At 38.1% G+C, this 16,535-nt stretch overlaps 1 protein-coding gene across 1 annotated transcript in view; it reads right to left on the bottom strand.

Annotated features, from left to right (window-relative positions):
- Positions 1-654: 654 nt before the first annotated feature.
- LOC140145670 (major cold shock protein-like) overlaps positions 655-16,535 on the bottom strand; it is a 31,216-nt gene continuing 15,335 nt past the window's right edge. Inside the window, exons 3-4 of the mRNA XM_072167357.1 lie at positions 6,323-6,379; positions 655-2,230 (exon numbers count right to left, since the gene is read on the bottom strand). Coding sequence (XP_072023458.1) covers positions 2,011-2,230; positions 6,323-6,379 — 277 coding nt within the window. The 3' untranslated portion in view covers positions 655-2,010. The remainder of the gene's footprint in view (positions 2,231-6,322; positions 6,380-16,535) is intronic.

The following is a 16,535-nucleotide window of genomic DNA, read 5'->3' as shown; positions in this document are numbered from 1 at the left end:
CACTATTATCCAACTATCTATTGTATTCTCTATATTATTAGTTATTCTTTCTTCCAAACATTTATGCTTTTATTATTAAGACCAGCCAGTCTGGTGCCGGTGCTGCGTGCAAAACCACATACCTTTGCAAAATATGATATTTTGCATATGCAAAATACATACTTTCAAAAGTATGTAGTTTTGCATATGCAAAACTACATACTTCGGCAAAATATGAAGTTTTGCATATGCAAAATATCATACTTTACGGTCACTATGAAAAAATACAAGTTTTGCTGGGAAACCCCGTGCAGTTCGTGTTTGTGAATAAGGGCGCATGTCACAATGATTGGTAACTTATATTTTAAAAGGCAAAATATAGCTGACTGTGTATGTAACAAATGAATTAGCAATATCTGTATCTGTCTCCACAATCCTAGTATTAGGCTACATATAAATTATTCTTTGAAAGTAGAGAATATTAGAACAGTGACCGTATGGATCCATTCTGCCCTCAAGCGGCCGATACCGAACAAGACATAGGGCCTACACGGCCTTGACCTGCGGTTGTTTAAATTCAGAGAGATTTGCATGCTGGTCAGGTAGAAGATAAATAACAGAGTGACCTTCAGCTTCTTCGTGTTTGGTCAGACCTACCGTATAGGCGTAGCTGCATGGGGTGTATCCTGCATAAATTAGTGTTCTTGTTCAAACCTGAGACTAGTATACCTCAGGTTCAAACACATGTTTCACACTTACGTGTACGCTGCATGACTGTATGTTTCTGTTTTCAGGGATGATTATCCTAATGTCTAATAAATGATGAGGGACATTAATTTGGTGATATGCACCCTTACAACACACATCGCGCGGTGTTTCTTTATGCAAAATAAAAGTTATGCAAAACATCATACTTAGTTAGTATGTAGATATGAATGCTATACCGGTTACAGGTATAAACAAAGACTTTATTCTTTCCAATGACATTTTCTTATAGATTTTTTACAATAGTACCTTATACAAGATAGAATGTACAGTGGCACGTTTTCAAAAGGGTGCGCGGGTGTGTGTGTGTGGGTGGGGGACGTGTCTTGATTCCCCCACCGTTCAAAAATTGACGGTTCCCTTCGCTCACCGTAATAGCTTATTCCCAAATTTCCCCGATTTGGTGCATCCCCCCCCCCCCCCGACTGACTGACAAAAGTGGTGGTTGGGGGGCGTGCTCATCCGGCCGCCACTCCCACTCTTTGCGCACGCCACTGAGAGTTTACTTCATTTTGACTCACCATGTAATACATTTAATAATGAATGGCATTTTACTTTGGGCATCTGTGAATTTTGTTCGCTGTGAACAATTCCAACTAAAAATGAAGGTGATTTACTCACGCTTTATTGACGTTTCACCTATATACTGCCCCACAATGACAAAACGAGTTAACTGTAATTTTGCTGTTTTGAATTAGAGACCAAAGTGTGAATTGCTCAAGCATTGTAATTAGTTTAACATAAAAAAATCAATTTCGCAAAAATGTCAGTTAACTTGTTTGGTCGTGGTGGGGCAGCATACCCCCGGGCTCTATACTAGTGGTTTTTAGACTGGCAACTCATTGACCATGTTGACGTCAGACTGTTTTTCGGACACTTTGTCCCCATTGCTCTAGGCCATACTTTAGACCTATTTCCAATTATTACCATTTGTAATATTTCCTTTTAAGTTCTGCGTTTTAATGCTGCCAGTCAGATGAAACCGCTGGTGTAGTTGGAATTGTTCACAACGAACAAATTACTGTTGAAATCTACATTGTTCAAAGATTATTTTTTATAATCTTTTAACAATATGAACAATGTCCAAGTACATATCAAATTTAGCTTATTGAATCTGATGAAATTTGACAATTTGAAATTATGTCCTGCCTATTGGAGTGTCTATAATACTGTCCATTTACTGCTTACCAACATTTTATTGCTGGCTGGTCATTCAAAATATGCCGTTAGTTACTCTAATTCAATACATGCTTACTCCTTTAATAGTTATACCACAGTTATGTTTTCAGCTTGTGGCCCCTTTTGTCCCTGGCTAACTACAAATGAAACTTTTTGTCCTTCCGCAAGCGTTTTAAAACCACTGCCGGTGATCGCACTAAAATGAGCAAAGACATCTGGACCATTCTCTTGTTCAATGAAGCCAAAGCCCTTTGATTCATTAAACCATTTCACTGTACCATAGGACAGTTGTCTGCGACTATCAGCTCTGTGAAAGAAACGGAGACAAATACTAGTAAGCTAGAGTTACAAAAATATATCCATTCCTATCGTTAAATGTCATTTAAACATGTAAAATGTAAATGTAAAATATACAAGAAAAATGTGACACTATGCAGCTATTGGACGTAATACTTTTGAAAAAAAAACTCTACATAGTAAACTTTGTGAAACGTGTTCTAACTAAATTAGGGTCTTGTAACCTCATTATGTTGTGCCTACTAAGAAAAAAAAATTGGCCTGAAAACCTGCACGAAAGCATGTCCTTTTTAAGGACTATTCTTATTGAATAATAAATCATAAATAAACTCAGAAACATGAAAAAACAACTATACTGCTTATTATCCACTGTTTATTGCAAACATATATTTATATATTTAGCCTTTCAATTAAGGGATGTGCCTATAGGAATAAAGACCAAACAAACATATTCTTGTTTATGTCGTAATATCGTAGTCTTTAAACCCCTGATCTTCAGCTGTGTAACTTACAAAAGTTCCCGCTAAAAAGTGGTTCTAATAATTTTAGAAAATACATTAAAAATCGCATTGGACTTTTCGTACTGATCGTACTATGAATGACCACCAGCCTATAATGTTCTGATCACACTATAGACTGAGGTTACATGTGACGTCATTGCCAGGCAATTTAGATAATATTTTATCATCTAAGCTGTTGGCATAGGAAATTTCATGGAGGTGGCGCCTACGTGCTATATATATTGGTTTGAGGTTTCATAGTCATCTATAATTACCTATACCATTTTTCACCCCGATGTGGCAGTGACGTCAACGCGTTGAAGCAGCTGTTTCGCTCGCGTATCTACGTGACGTCTTTAAGCGCATGCGTATGTATACCAGAGCTTTGACCGAACGCTCGCGAGTAAAGGCTGCGCCTAATGAAACTCGCACAGTACTGACGTGACGTCACTGCCACTTCAGGGTGAAAATGGTATTGAACATCGCAAACTAGTCAAAATTGTCATATGTTTGAATAGCTAGTAGAAAAACCGTGAATATAGTGTCAGAAACTCTCACACACTTAGTTTGACCTTGTTGTTAATATGATAGCGAATGCAGCGCCATTTTGGAATATATTCGAACATTGTGTGGGCAAATATGTGGTCAAATGTAGGCTACGTAAGCCTAAATCATGAACATCGTTTAATATAAATAATACCAACCAGCAACGGACGTTGAGTTCAGACTACGTGAGAAGTTTGGGGTAAGTACAGCATTTCCTTGTTATAAAAAACAAGGAAAAAGCAGTCCTTATCACAACGCGATATATTAAAAAAATACATTTTGAGAGGGCCTACGCTGTTCTCTTTTTTTAGTTTAAAATCTGTTCATTACCTGAAGTCCGATTTGGTATCTATGGTTTCATCAAAGTCTCAGGAAACATTGTGGATGGTATTTTGATTTAAAAATACCGATACTGTTGAAAATATCGGTATTTATGTAAGCGACATTTCTAGTGTGTAAAATGCACTAAAAATTGTCGGCTAAAATAAAGAGTGCATAAATTAAAATTGTGAACATTAATAGCAACAATAACTATCTACATTCCAAGCGGAAACGCTTTTCAAAAACATACCACCTTTTTTCGGGCAATCGCTGAAACCAAAATATAAAATTCCAGGCCATCTGTAAATAAAAATTCCTTTAAGGAATTTGCGCCCAATGGGAGCTTTGATGTGACGTGCTGAAATGGGCTCTGCCACTTTGAGGTGACGCGTATGTAGGGCTTTTTTCACCATCGCTGTCACCCAAAGATCCCATTACCAGCACATGCTCTGTCACCCAAAGACCAGGCTATTAAGACCCCCTTTTTCACCATGTCACCAAAAGACCCCATTACCAGCACATGCTCTGTCACCCAAAGACCCCATATTTTAGATCTGCATGTCACCCAAAGACATAGACCCTAATATTTCCATCTGAACAGCAACGAGTCGTCTATCACTTTTCGAGGCTTCTTTTAGCTCTCACCCAAAGACCCTATTAAAAAAGGTCATATTCTCACCCAATGCCCCCCTAATTTAGATACATCTGAACAGCAACGAGTCGTTTCGAGGCTTCTTTTGGCTCTCACCCAAAGACCCCATTAAAAAAGGTCATATTCTGACCCAATGCCTCCTAATTTAGATACAAACGGTCCCTCTCTCATCTCACCCAATGACCCCATATTTTGTACACTGATTTTTGCTCTCACAGAATGCCAAAAAGCATGCTCTCAGGCTTGCAATGACCTTATATTTTTTTATTTTGCTATCACCGGATGCCCCTTACTGGCCAGCCCTACACCTATACGGTATCCATTTCATATTGAAGTGCCACCCCCGGGGCTGAAATGTAACCGTATGGATACATTTTATCCTTTAAAACAATAATGTAACATTAGCATAGTAAGCAAAGAAAGATTAGGAAAAGTAAAGCATATTTATTGCAGTGAGAGAGGTGTAAAATCGTACTGCATGGGACGAGAGGGTTGGTTTCAAATAAAAAAGGAATAAAGATCTTACCATTTCAGTTACTATTGTAAGGAAATCATGTTGTGGGGGTTGTTGGACCATAACTATTTTATTTAAAATTAGGTTTGTTGAGGATTGTTTTCCAAGTGGACATAATATTATGATAATTATAACTGTCGGTTGTAATACCTGACGATATATTGCATGCCTGGTTATTGATTTAACGGAAGGTCGCCGCGGATATCATGTTTTAAGAGCATTTGAACTTGTTTAACATGCTTAAGCGACACAAGAGTCACGGTGTATTGGGTGTTTTTTATTAACCCAATAATTTTGTATTTCACACAAAGATGACAAGTAAAGGTAACTGTTTTAAATAACATATCGCTCTTCAACTGGATCATAGGCCTACTCTGCGATCTTAATAGCGCCATCTCTTTAAAGTGTTTTTAAATGACATGAAGGCATTTTTTATTAATTTCGTATTTCAAGCGTTAATTCCCGCTATATATAGAACAACTTTACTTGCATTCAATGCATATTAGTAAACAGTAATAAAATCAAAATCAAAACCAAGCAAGTTGTGTTTTTATTTCTAAGCTGGGCATACGTTAAGCAAAACAGTTGCGAACTTAGCAAGACCGATATTAGAAACTTTTTACAAAGTCAAGCCAAATAAGGGGGCCCGCCAAAAAAGTGCATGAGCGGAAATGACCATGAACTTGGGTCACCGTAACAAATGTTCATAGTGATACAACAATTAGCCCCCAATAATGGCTTTCATTTTAACCGTTATTTGTTAAACTGCGATTTTTACTTTTTGAGAAATTAATAAACGTATCAAAAAACTTTTCGGAGATCGCTTTAAAATGACCAGACCCGTTAAATTTGAACCTCATACTCATGCACTAAGTTCTTTGTAATCTGTACAAAAGTATACACCATGGTGAGTACTATGGGGCTATGATACCAGGTCTAACTTCAGAACCAGTTTTAAACCCGGGTCTAATATAAGTTAAACTTATAAACTAATCTTACGAGCCAAGTGAAGGTCAGAATTCATTTCGCGATTACTGGGGGCCATCCGCACCAAACTGGTGTTTTAACTGCCCAATTGGGTGGAAAAGCGCTGCTTCAAAATCAATCTTATAATTATTATATTGCATTGTAAACTTTCAGCATCCTTTTAGTCGAGTAGATGCTTTTTTGTTCTCTCTACTTCAGTGTAAAGTTGCACTAACATTTTCTTGTTTAGATTTGATGCCTAACATGTTGAGAGGTCAAACATGACAGATGCCCAGTGGGTATCCTTGAGCAATAAAAGAAATATGAGGTCAAAGGTTAAACAGGAGTCTGAACTCAAAATGGCTCCGATTTGTTTAAAACCTTTTCCAGTATGATTACAACATGATTACGGTGAAGGACACCGGTTCAAATCCTTTGTTTGGAGCCAATCGATAAAAGCATGTAGGGCCTCTATGATTTTTTTTAAAACCTCACTGGAGGTGCAACACCAAGCTCCCTATAGTAAAAATACACGTCGATTTCAAACAATGGTTTGGCCGTTTTTAATTGACCCACAACAAGTAAAAGTAATATTAAACTTACATTTCATTTTCAGCTCTTTCTACGTCTTGAAGAAGGTCAGCCAATTCCAGTAGCTCTCTGTATAAAATATTAAAACAATATTAGTAGGTTAGTAGTGACGCACAGTGTCATCGTCCCGATATCTTCATGGCAGAAATCGCCATGGTAGATTGAATCCACAACCACGCATGGCTATTATTTATCGACCTGTTTAATAGTCTTGAGTCGCATAATAGCAGGGATCTAGAGGAAGGGATAAGCATCCTAGTCTGCTGCCCTCATTTGGAATATGTATCCTAGGTCTAGACAATAGGCGGATTAGCGGTCATTTTGTCTTCGACATGATTTTATTCATGTGTCCTTATACTTTAGTATAAATATATAAGTTAACAGGTTTACAATATTAAAATTATATTTTGTGTATACAATATATTTTGTAGTAAATCGATCAAATGACGGTGATTGTTCAGGTATTATATGCTTGATAAAATTAAACTGTCTGACCAGCTAGTATTCTCCTCCGGGTTCAGTGTGATTCCAGCCACTCCACGTACCGTGTTGTGAAGGTGGAGGAGACTAAAGCTGTATTGACGAACACGCATGCGTTAAAAATATGTAGCCTAGGTCGAACAATAGCGTGACGTAGTTTCCGGCATTGTTCCTATGCACTTTCACCCTCCTGATAATAGGCCGAAGGACAGCTGACTAAGGCTACTGACAATAGCCCCGATTAGCTCGGTGACTGACCTCGCTGTGTGTCAGTCGAGCATGGTAGCCATAGGTCATATTCTTTTTTACTACCGTCACGATTGGCCGATACACTGCGCTATATAATTCGGCACATATAAATCAGAATTATTGCGGAATTATTGTCAGTTTTTGACTCAAGACGCAAGCTACTGTCTCAAGACGCAAGCTAACGACTATCATATCTGTTCAAAATATATTCATGTGCAAGGAACCACATCTGGTTTCTTTATACGAAATCATTTACGGGAGATATTCATCATTTTCTACACCGGTATCCAAAGATTTTCTTCTCATATCAAACTCGCGCATAGCAAATTCACGTGTATCGATCCCGGGTATTTATTTTAGTATCTCTGCTGACAAAGTAATTATTAGCCAGGTGATGTCGGTGTGTGACGATGTTGATTAATTGAAGTTATGTTCAGTTAATATTAAGTTGACGAAAAAAAAAAAGAAAACCTGTTCTTCGGGCGGACGGACATTTTAAGTCGTCGGTCGGCCCTTTTTATTTTTTATTTGTTTTTTTTTTGAAAATGACAAAAAATTCCTTAAATTTCCGAAATTTGGGTCGGCATTCATTTGGACAGGATTTGTTTCCCCAATTTGTTCAAAATCTGGGTCGGTCGGGTTTTCTTTTTTCGTCGCCTAACGGGTACATTTTTTTTTTGGAAACGTGAACAATGCATATCAAAGAGAGTGTATTTAAATCTCGAGTCTGATCCCTGACCTCCGGAGGTGACCTCGCTATTCAAGTCTTAGTAATTTTGAATTGGAGTATTCTTGGTCGCAATTTCGATAGAAATTCGTTGATTGCAAATTTATTAAATATTATGCAATCTTAATTTCTTCACAATATCATCAAAACGTTATTTCAAAAATATCTACCTAGATGGAAAAAAATATTTATCTACGGAAATCTTACCATAATCTTATTAACTTCTATAGACGAATCCAACGAGCCAAGTCATGGTCAGGATTTGGTCGGCCATCTTTGGTTTCCCGCTAGCACCAACCTGGGGTTTTGAGCGCCCGATTGTGCAAATAAAAGCCGCCTAACACCTGGAGAAGATACAAAGACGAGGACGGTTAATAGAATAATATATACAATAGTAGAGGTAATCCTGTCGCATCTATTCATACATAGTCCTTTTGTTCATCCATTTGTACATCTATGAATAGATGCGACGAGATTACCTGCGGAATTATCTCTATTGTATTATTCTATTAACCCTCCTCGACCCTCTCTAGGTGTAAGGCGGCTTTTATTTGCACAACTGCTGGAACTGTATTGTGTTTTCTTTTGTCTACCTGTGTTTTCGCGGAAGGTGTAAAACGGGTGATGGAATACAGTTTAAAATTTCCGCCAAGGCCGAATCATTTCACATTTTGGATGCATTGTAGCCGACGGGGACCCAACTAAAGGCTGCTAGTCAGGTGTAGGAATGCGTGTATTTGGATTCGTCTATAGATGCCTTGCATGTGACGTATCATCCCGCGATCCCGTAAATATGGCGGACTACTCAAATGCATTCAACAAAAGCATGATTGCAATCTACCGTGACAGTTCGTCTCACACACATAACCCTGCACTACGATCAAATAGGTTGATGACAACATTTGATTGAATGGACTACACTCCGCCATAACTACGGTGAAGGACACCGGCTCAAATCCTTTGTTTGAAGCCAATCGATAATTTCATGCAGGGCCTCTATTCAAATACATTAGTAGACCGCCCGCTGTGCTCGGAGTGCTCATATTCCATAATGCTAACATGTCTGCTCCCATGGGTGTCACGTGTCCAGAATTTTTTTCCCGTGAAAATGTACCTATTAATTTGGACTGATGTTAGACATATCTTTTCAACGTACGTCTTATTCCTTCTTAGGCCTACACTTTATCACTCCCTCTATCCCCCTTCTCCATCTCTTCTTGCTTTCTTTTTATACCCGCATGCGAAGCATGGACAGTATATTGTTATCCGGTGGTTTCTTCTCCTCCCCCTCCATCAAACACATCATTCGGTCAAGCCTAGCGCTAAAACTACAAGGGCCACAGGGCCCATATGTGGTACACTTATCGGCCCTACCCCGTAGATTTATTCTTTGTCCATCCTGGTCCCAGAGGTCAAAGGCCACGGGCCCCAGAGGACCAAATGTAAAAAAACAAAGCATGTCGTTTCTCATCAAATGAAGCAGCCTCAGTGCCCAGAGTTGGTACACTGATAGCCCCAGGGGTACTCTATATATAAGAGTATACATGATCCCCATATGTCATATAATATGGGCCCCAGGGTCCTAAAATTACAAGGGCACAAAGGGCAGGGTCATATGTGGCACATGTATGGGCCCTAAGTTGTAAATGTGCCTTTTGCCCATTTTGGTCCCAGATGTTTAAGGCCCAAATTTTAAAACAAAGGGCCACGGTCGTTTCTCAGAAAATAAAATAGCTACATGGTTTAGATTTTGTACACTAATAGGTCTTTAGCATTATATTGTTATATGTATATATGGACCCCGTGCGTCACATAATATGGCCCCAGGGCCCACCGCTAAAACATAGGGCCGGCCGTTACTCAGTAAATAAAGCAGCTACAATGCCCAGCTTGAGTCTACTGATAGCACTTGAGAATTATATTTCAGCATTATGTACATGACCCCCATAAGTCAAATATTTTAGGCCCCAGGGCCCCAAATGTAAAAACAAAGGGCCGGCCGTTTTTCATCAAATTAAGCAGCTTTACAGCTCAGAGTTTGTACAAAGATTGGATCTGAGAATTATATTGTTATATTTACAACTGAGCCCCATGTCACATAATATAGGCCCAGGGCCCCAAACGCTAAAACATATAGGCCGGTCGTAAAGCAGCTACAGTGCCCAGCTTGAGTCTACTGATAGCACTTGATAATTATACTTCAATTAACATATGCACATGAACCTCATATTAAAGTCAAATATTATGGGCCTGAGAATTATATTGTTACTAACACCCATGGAAATTCGTGAAATTAAAAAAACAAAATTTGACTTTCATGTTAACAAAATACTAGTATACTACGAAATATTTAATTGATAAAAAGCGACAGATAGACCATGGATGCATGTGCCTTATATTGGGACCCTTAAGGGAAGGGGTATGAACGTTTGGACAGTATTTATTGTGGGACATTAGAGCACATCAGACTTGTCGAATTACATTCTGAATACGAAGAATGTCCTTCTGATATCAAATAATTTTGATTTTTTGAAATTCGTAATGCAATACACATTTTATGGCAAATCATTAAAATTGGTATTTTTGATATTTAACAGTACTCGAAGTAAACTTTGTAAATCTGATGATTTATACATAAACTGTATGTAGGTGGGATGAAAAGCCGACGATCAATTGAAAATTTTGACCTTTCGTATCGAAGATATGGATTTTTTCCCCAAAACACCAAACAAAAATTAGGTTTTTTTGGGAAAAAAATCCATATCTTTAATATGAAAGGTCAACATTTTCAATTGATCGTCGGCTTTTCCTCCCAGCTAATACACTTCAAGAATATATCATCAGATTTATAAAATTTACTTCGAGGACTGTTATATATCAAAAATTAGTCCTGCTTTAGGAGCTTGCAAACCTATTGTACTCTGTTGCCAGGGACTTATTAAGGCATTAGAATTTCTATGGTAAATTACATTAATTAACTGGTTTGATATTTAAATAGATGGGCGGACCCCAACGGTCACGATTTGCTTCGGTGAACTCACTGATTCTTACTATTTATGTAAGTGGATGGCCTTCAACTGTACAGGTTGAGTGAACATGAAAAGCCTTGGCAAAAGCACGACCAGGGCTATGACACTCAGCTCATTTGCATGGCAAAATTACCCGTCTCCTCCGCAGCCTATTTGGTTTCGCTCCATCGAAATCAAGCTGGCCACGGAGGAGACTACCCTCCTTTGTGTTTGTTCATTTGTGTATGAAGAGCCATTATTGGAGTCTATATAATGACTTAGGCTACGCTCTCAGCTAGAGTCCGACGATGCATTGTACTAGAAATACCTGTGAAATCGCTATAGAACCAACCGGGAACACGTATTCGTTTTGAAAATATAGCATTAAAATTAGTATCACCCTTGTGGCCGGCCCCCGTGCAGTGGAAAACCTTAATTCTTTCATTAAAAAGAAGTGAAAATGAAAAACAACACGGATTTACTTGTGCACCTATAAAATGGGCACAGCAATTTGTCTCAAATATGAGTGAATTTTAATAAACATACGGGATATGATGAACATTGACCTGACGCCATGATAGCAGGATCTATTAGTCGTTTTATATACAATGTATATACCGTATTGTCATAATACCAATATTTGTCATAATAGATTGCATTGAAAAACCTAATAAATTATTCATAACAGTTACGTAATCAATCGATAGTGCGGACACTTTTCATTTGCAAACCACCAAAATTCGTGATCTTTTAGCGTTGGAAAAGAAACCACGTGAATAGAGTACCCTCTCAAGAATAGGTTCTCTGTGGCACGACTATAACCAGGGAACGTCTATTATTATCGGGAATTGCCTGTTACACATGATCGCACACAAGGTCGTAGGCAATTGGTCGGACCTCATCTGCTCAGAACATATTGACCCAGGTCAGCATACCGCCATATCCTTCCCGACATGCTTAGTAGCCAAGTCCGTAGAAGAGTGGATCCACACACTATGTACACAAATATACATTTATTATACGATTATTAAGTTTATTAAACATGGTAACAAATATTCCCTAGCAAATCGGTTATAGATGGAACTGGTAGGCATATTATAAATTCGGGGTATTAAATGTCTTCCTGACCAGCCAGATCTGCGCATGGTCAAAGACGAGTATCAGACCGACGCAAACTGGCTTAATCTCCACATCAGCCAGTTTGGTTCCGCCCCTCCACAGGGAGCGTAACCTGTGTAGGAGACTCGGTCGGACCTGGTCGGACCTCATCTCTCCCCATCAATTGTGTCTTATAATCCCAGACATTGCCCTTATGAAGTCACATCGCCCTGCTATAACGTGCGGACATTTGAGCAGGATTGTTATTGCTCGGAATGTAATGCGGTTGTTCTATTAGCAACGCAACATATGACATATCCCGTTGGTTTGCTAGCTAGAAAATGAGGCCAGTTCAGAGTTATCGATCCGTTATGAATTTTTTCATATTCGACCCCATGATCAAGTTGCCGAATACCGACGCCGTTAGTTTGGCGAACTTTGTATGTTCAATGAGAGTATAGCGCGCCCCAATACATCAGGGCATAAACGATTCGGTTTATGAAATGGCGGACGGGTATTTCCCATCTGGCACCAGTGATATGTTTTTCAAAGAAAATCTACCAAGTTATTTTGGGAATGACTTTTTGCAATAGTAATGTCGAAATTAGGACTTGCTGCACACCGACATCGCCTGGTTAATAGTTACTTGGTACAGCAGAGACACTAAAATCAATATCCGGGATCGATACACGCGAATGTGTTATGCACGATTTGATATTCAGACGATAAATCTTTGGATACCGGGGTAGAAAGTGATGAATATCTCTCGTATTTTTTTTATTCTAAAGAAAACATATTTTTTTGCTTGACTTTCATATGTGTTGAAAGGATATGATAGTCGTTAAGTTGCGTATTGAGAAAGAAGCGTGTGTATTGAGCTCAAAAACTGACAAAAATTCTTATTTTATATGTGCCTAACTATAGCGCAGGTCAGGAACAAAATGGCCATGCGTGGCTGTGGATTCAACCTACCATGGCGATTTCTGCCATGAAGATATCGGGCCGATGACACTGTGTGCTGTCAATAATACGAAGGAAATGCATGACAGATGTAAGGTATACAAGCAGTATTTAAAGTAGAAAAAATATTTGACACCACTTCTTATCTTCCAGTATATGGCGCCATATTATTTTGTCTGTGTGTTTTTATTTGTTTCTCGCGTGATTATAATTATCAATCTGCATTTAGGGACGCACCATTAGATACCAAGGGGGGGGGCTGGGTAGTTTTTTGAAAAAATTGCTCCACCTCAGACTAAAAAAAAAAAATTTGCTCCACCTCGAACCAGAAAAAAAAAAAGATTTGATGTTAAGGGTGAAAAAAAATTTGTCACAGTTAGTGAAGAAAATTTAACCTCATATAGCTTTTATATTGCAAAATTTTTCGCGCTTCGCGCGAATTTGCTCCTTTTTTCATCAACAATATTTAATTTTGCTACGAACTGGTACATATTTTGTGCGCATTTGTTTCTGAAAAGTTATGTGAGCCGGGTCTGTGAGTGAAAACACTTGATTCACTCTACTTAACAGATTTTCACCAAATTCCACCCTAATGTCAAAATTATTATAGAAATCTGTGCCACATGCCAGGGCCACATGACTGATTGAGAGCATAAGCATAGATCCTAGGGGGATAAATCCCCCCAATATTTGCTAGAGGGTGGTCTATACAATCATCTGACGAAATAAACCTAAATAAATCCCAATTTTTGCGCGCTTTGCGCGCATTTATTCTACATTAATGTACCGTATTTCCCCACTTTAGCTTCAATATGCCAAAATTGTTCGCGCCAAAAGAGGTTCATTGTACTTCAAGAAAATTTTTACACATAAAAATAATGATGTTTTTCGTGGCACTCAAAATTTAGGTGCTACAAAACGTAAAAATGATTAAAAATATGGACCAAATTGTGCAACTCGACAAACAAATTGTTGAAAATTATAGGACTTTACGATTGCAAAAAAAAAAAAAATTGTCTCTCCGAGGTGTTGAAAAAAAAAATTTTGCTTCATCCAGGGGCTAAAAAAAAAAATTGCTTCACCGAGGTGCTAAAAATTTTTTTTTGTCACGACCCCAACTACCAAGCCCCCCCCCCTTCATATCTAATGGTGCGTCCCTTGACTACCGGGGTGAATAAGTGTTTTTAAAAGTATGTAAAAATTCACATCATAGTGCCATTTCATGCATTGCACAACACCAAAATGAACCAACTACCTGATTGGTCACAGTCTGCGTGTTCCGGAAATCACGTAAGCCAATGTCCATGGACATTTTAGGAAACTAGATGACACTGTGCATACACTCTAAATTAGAAAGACTTAAAATTAAAATCTTAGTTGAGACTTGTAAATTACGCGGGGTTTGATTTAAATTTTCTTTGGGATCGGGAAAAAGAAAATCTATTTTTAAATCTTTCGAAAGACTTAAACATTAAACCAATTACAACGCGATGGTGCGTGCACGTGATCAAATCGAAACGTTTTCCTGGACTGCTCAGCCGCCATCTTTCTATTGCGATTTCGTGTGGTGGCGAGCGAATAAATGAAGTGATATGGACGAATTTGTTTTGCAGAATGCCAATGTCAGTGACTACAACTTCCATGAAAAAGCTTACATTGTTGTGCACGAAGGGCCAATGTGAACATTATCTTCAATCGCCGAGTTAGTAGTCTGTGCTTCTGCTGTATAAGCTTACCTATACACATGATATAATTTATAAATGGTAAGCTTATTTCCATGATGGATCACACTCGGCGACTGCAGTGACACTGGAATTATTACTGGCACTGCAGACTATTGCTTGAACTTTATGAAAGAAGTAGTCCTGACTTGGTATTACTGCCGTGAATAGACTTGTATTTAATATCGATATTTAAATCCCCATAAAGATTTATATTATTTTGAAATAAATCCCAGATATGCTTAAAAGTAAATCTTAAAGGACTTGAATATTAAATCCAATGGACTTGTATTTTTAATCTTTCAAGGATTTGAAATTTTAAGTCTAAGGATAGTCTTATTTTTTAATCCAAAGGTTTTGTCACTAATTACAGTCCGCCTTTGATTTAAAAATTAAATATTTTAGACTTGAAAATAAGTCTTTGAAGTATTAACATTTGCTCTTTGTAGATTTAAACTTTAAATCTGAAAGTTTTATTTCAGACGATAAAAAGGCATGTAAATCTCACAAAGTTTATATACTTGACACATTTAATATTTGACTTTTTTTTTTATAACGAAACGGTATTAGAGTCAAGCGGTAGCATGACCAGCAAGTTTAAAAAAAAACCGACTGATAACGGACTATGATATTTTTCGCTGGGTACAAAATATATCTAAAACCACGCTAAATCTTATTTACTATCCAAAGTGTAATATTTTAATAACTCATTAATTCAAAAAGTTACACCAATCTTACAGTCAATCCGATTGTTTGATAATAAACAAACATTCTTGCTTCATTTTACGCGGTATTTTATAGCCAAATTTAGTGGCAAATCATAGCTAATCATACTGATATCCAGAATCTTTCGACACTGCTACAGCCATACATGGCTGTCACTGTCGCACTACTTTTTGAGATTCACTTCCAAATATACCCTAGCATTTTCCTGGATACCCTCCATACAAATTCTGGATCCTATTCGCCAAAAAATCAAGTTTTTCACAATTCTTTTATTCTTTCCGGACCACAGCATACATTCATATTAATAAATACTCCACTTTTACACGTCGTTATATCGAGACGTCCCCGTGGCGAAGCGGTTAAGGCCATGAACTTCTAATCCATTTATGAGTTTTTGCTCAAGTTCGAAACTTCCCACCACTTTTTTTTTCAATGTTTTATTAACCAATTTATTGTCATAAATTAAGAATAACACCATTTTGAACACCGATTGCTATGGTGATATTATTTTTTTTCATCAAACAAACAATTTATCAGTGGCTCTGTTCACAGCTCAAACTGAAATTATATTTGGAATAAATGTTATAAATTGTCAGAAATTAAAATCACAAACCGCGAAAGATAACCAACAACTGCCGCTAAATATTGATATCCAACTAGATTTCCCCACAGGGCTATAAAGAACCACAACCCGCGAAATTTGGATATCCAACTAGATTGCCCCGCAGGGCTACAAAGAATCACACACCACGAAATATTGATATATCCAACAAGCATAAATTATAAATTAGCTCCCGATAGAGGGCAGGGCTTGATAAGGGAAATTCAAATCACAAACCGCGAAAGATCGCCGACAACCGCCTTTTAATAGGGATATCCAACTAGATTGCCCCGCAGGGCTACAAAGAACCACAAACCGCGAAATTTGGATATCCAACCAGATTGCCCGTAGGCCTATCGATTATAAAGAATCACAAACCGCGAAATATGGATATCCAACAAATTAAGACCACAAACCGCGAAAGATCGCCAACAACTGCCGCTCAATATTGATATCCAACTAGATTGCCCCGCAGGGCTATAAAGAACCACAAACCGCGAAATTTGGATATCCAACAAGCTTAAACTATAAATTAGCTGCCGATAGAGGGCAGGGCTTGGTGAAAACAACAAACCACGAAAGATCGCCGACAACCGCCGCTTAATAGGAATATTCAACTAGATTGCCCGCAGGGCTATAAAGAACCACAAACCGC

The sequence above is a fragment of the Amphiura filiformis genome, unplaced genomic scaffold (assembly GCF_039555335.1).
Source record: "Amphiura filiformis unplaced genomic scaffold, Afil_fr2py scaffold_593, whole genome shotgun sequence".
Lineage (NCBI taxonomy): Eukaryota > Metazoa > Echinodermata > Ophiuroidea > Amphilepidida > Amphiuridae > Amphiura > Amphiura filiformis.
Note: the sequence above shows the minus strand (reverse complement) of the source record. Positions and strands in the feature narration are given on the sequence as shown.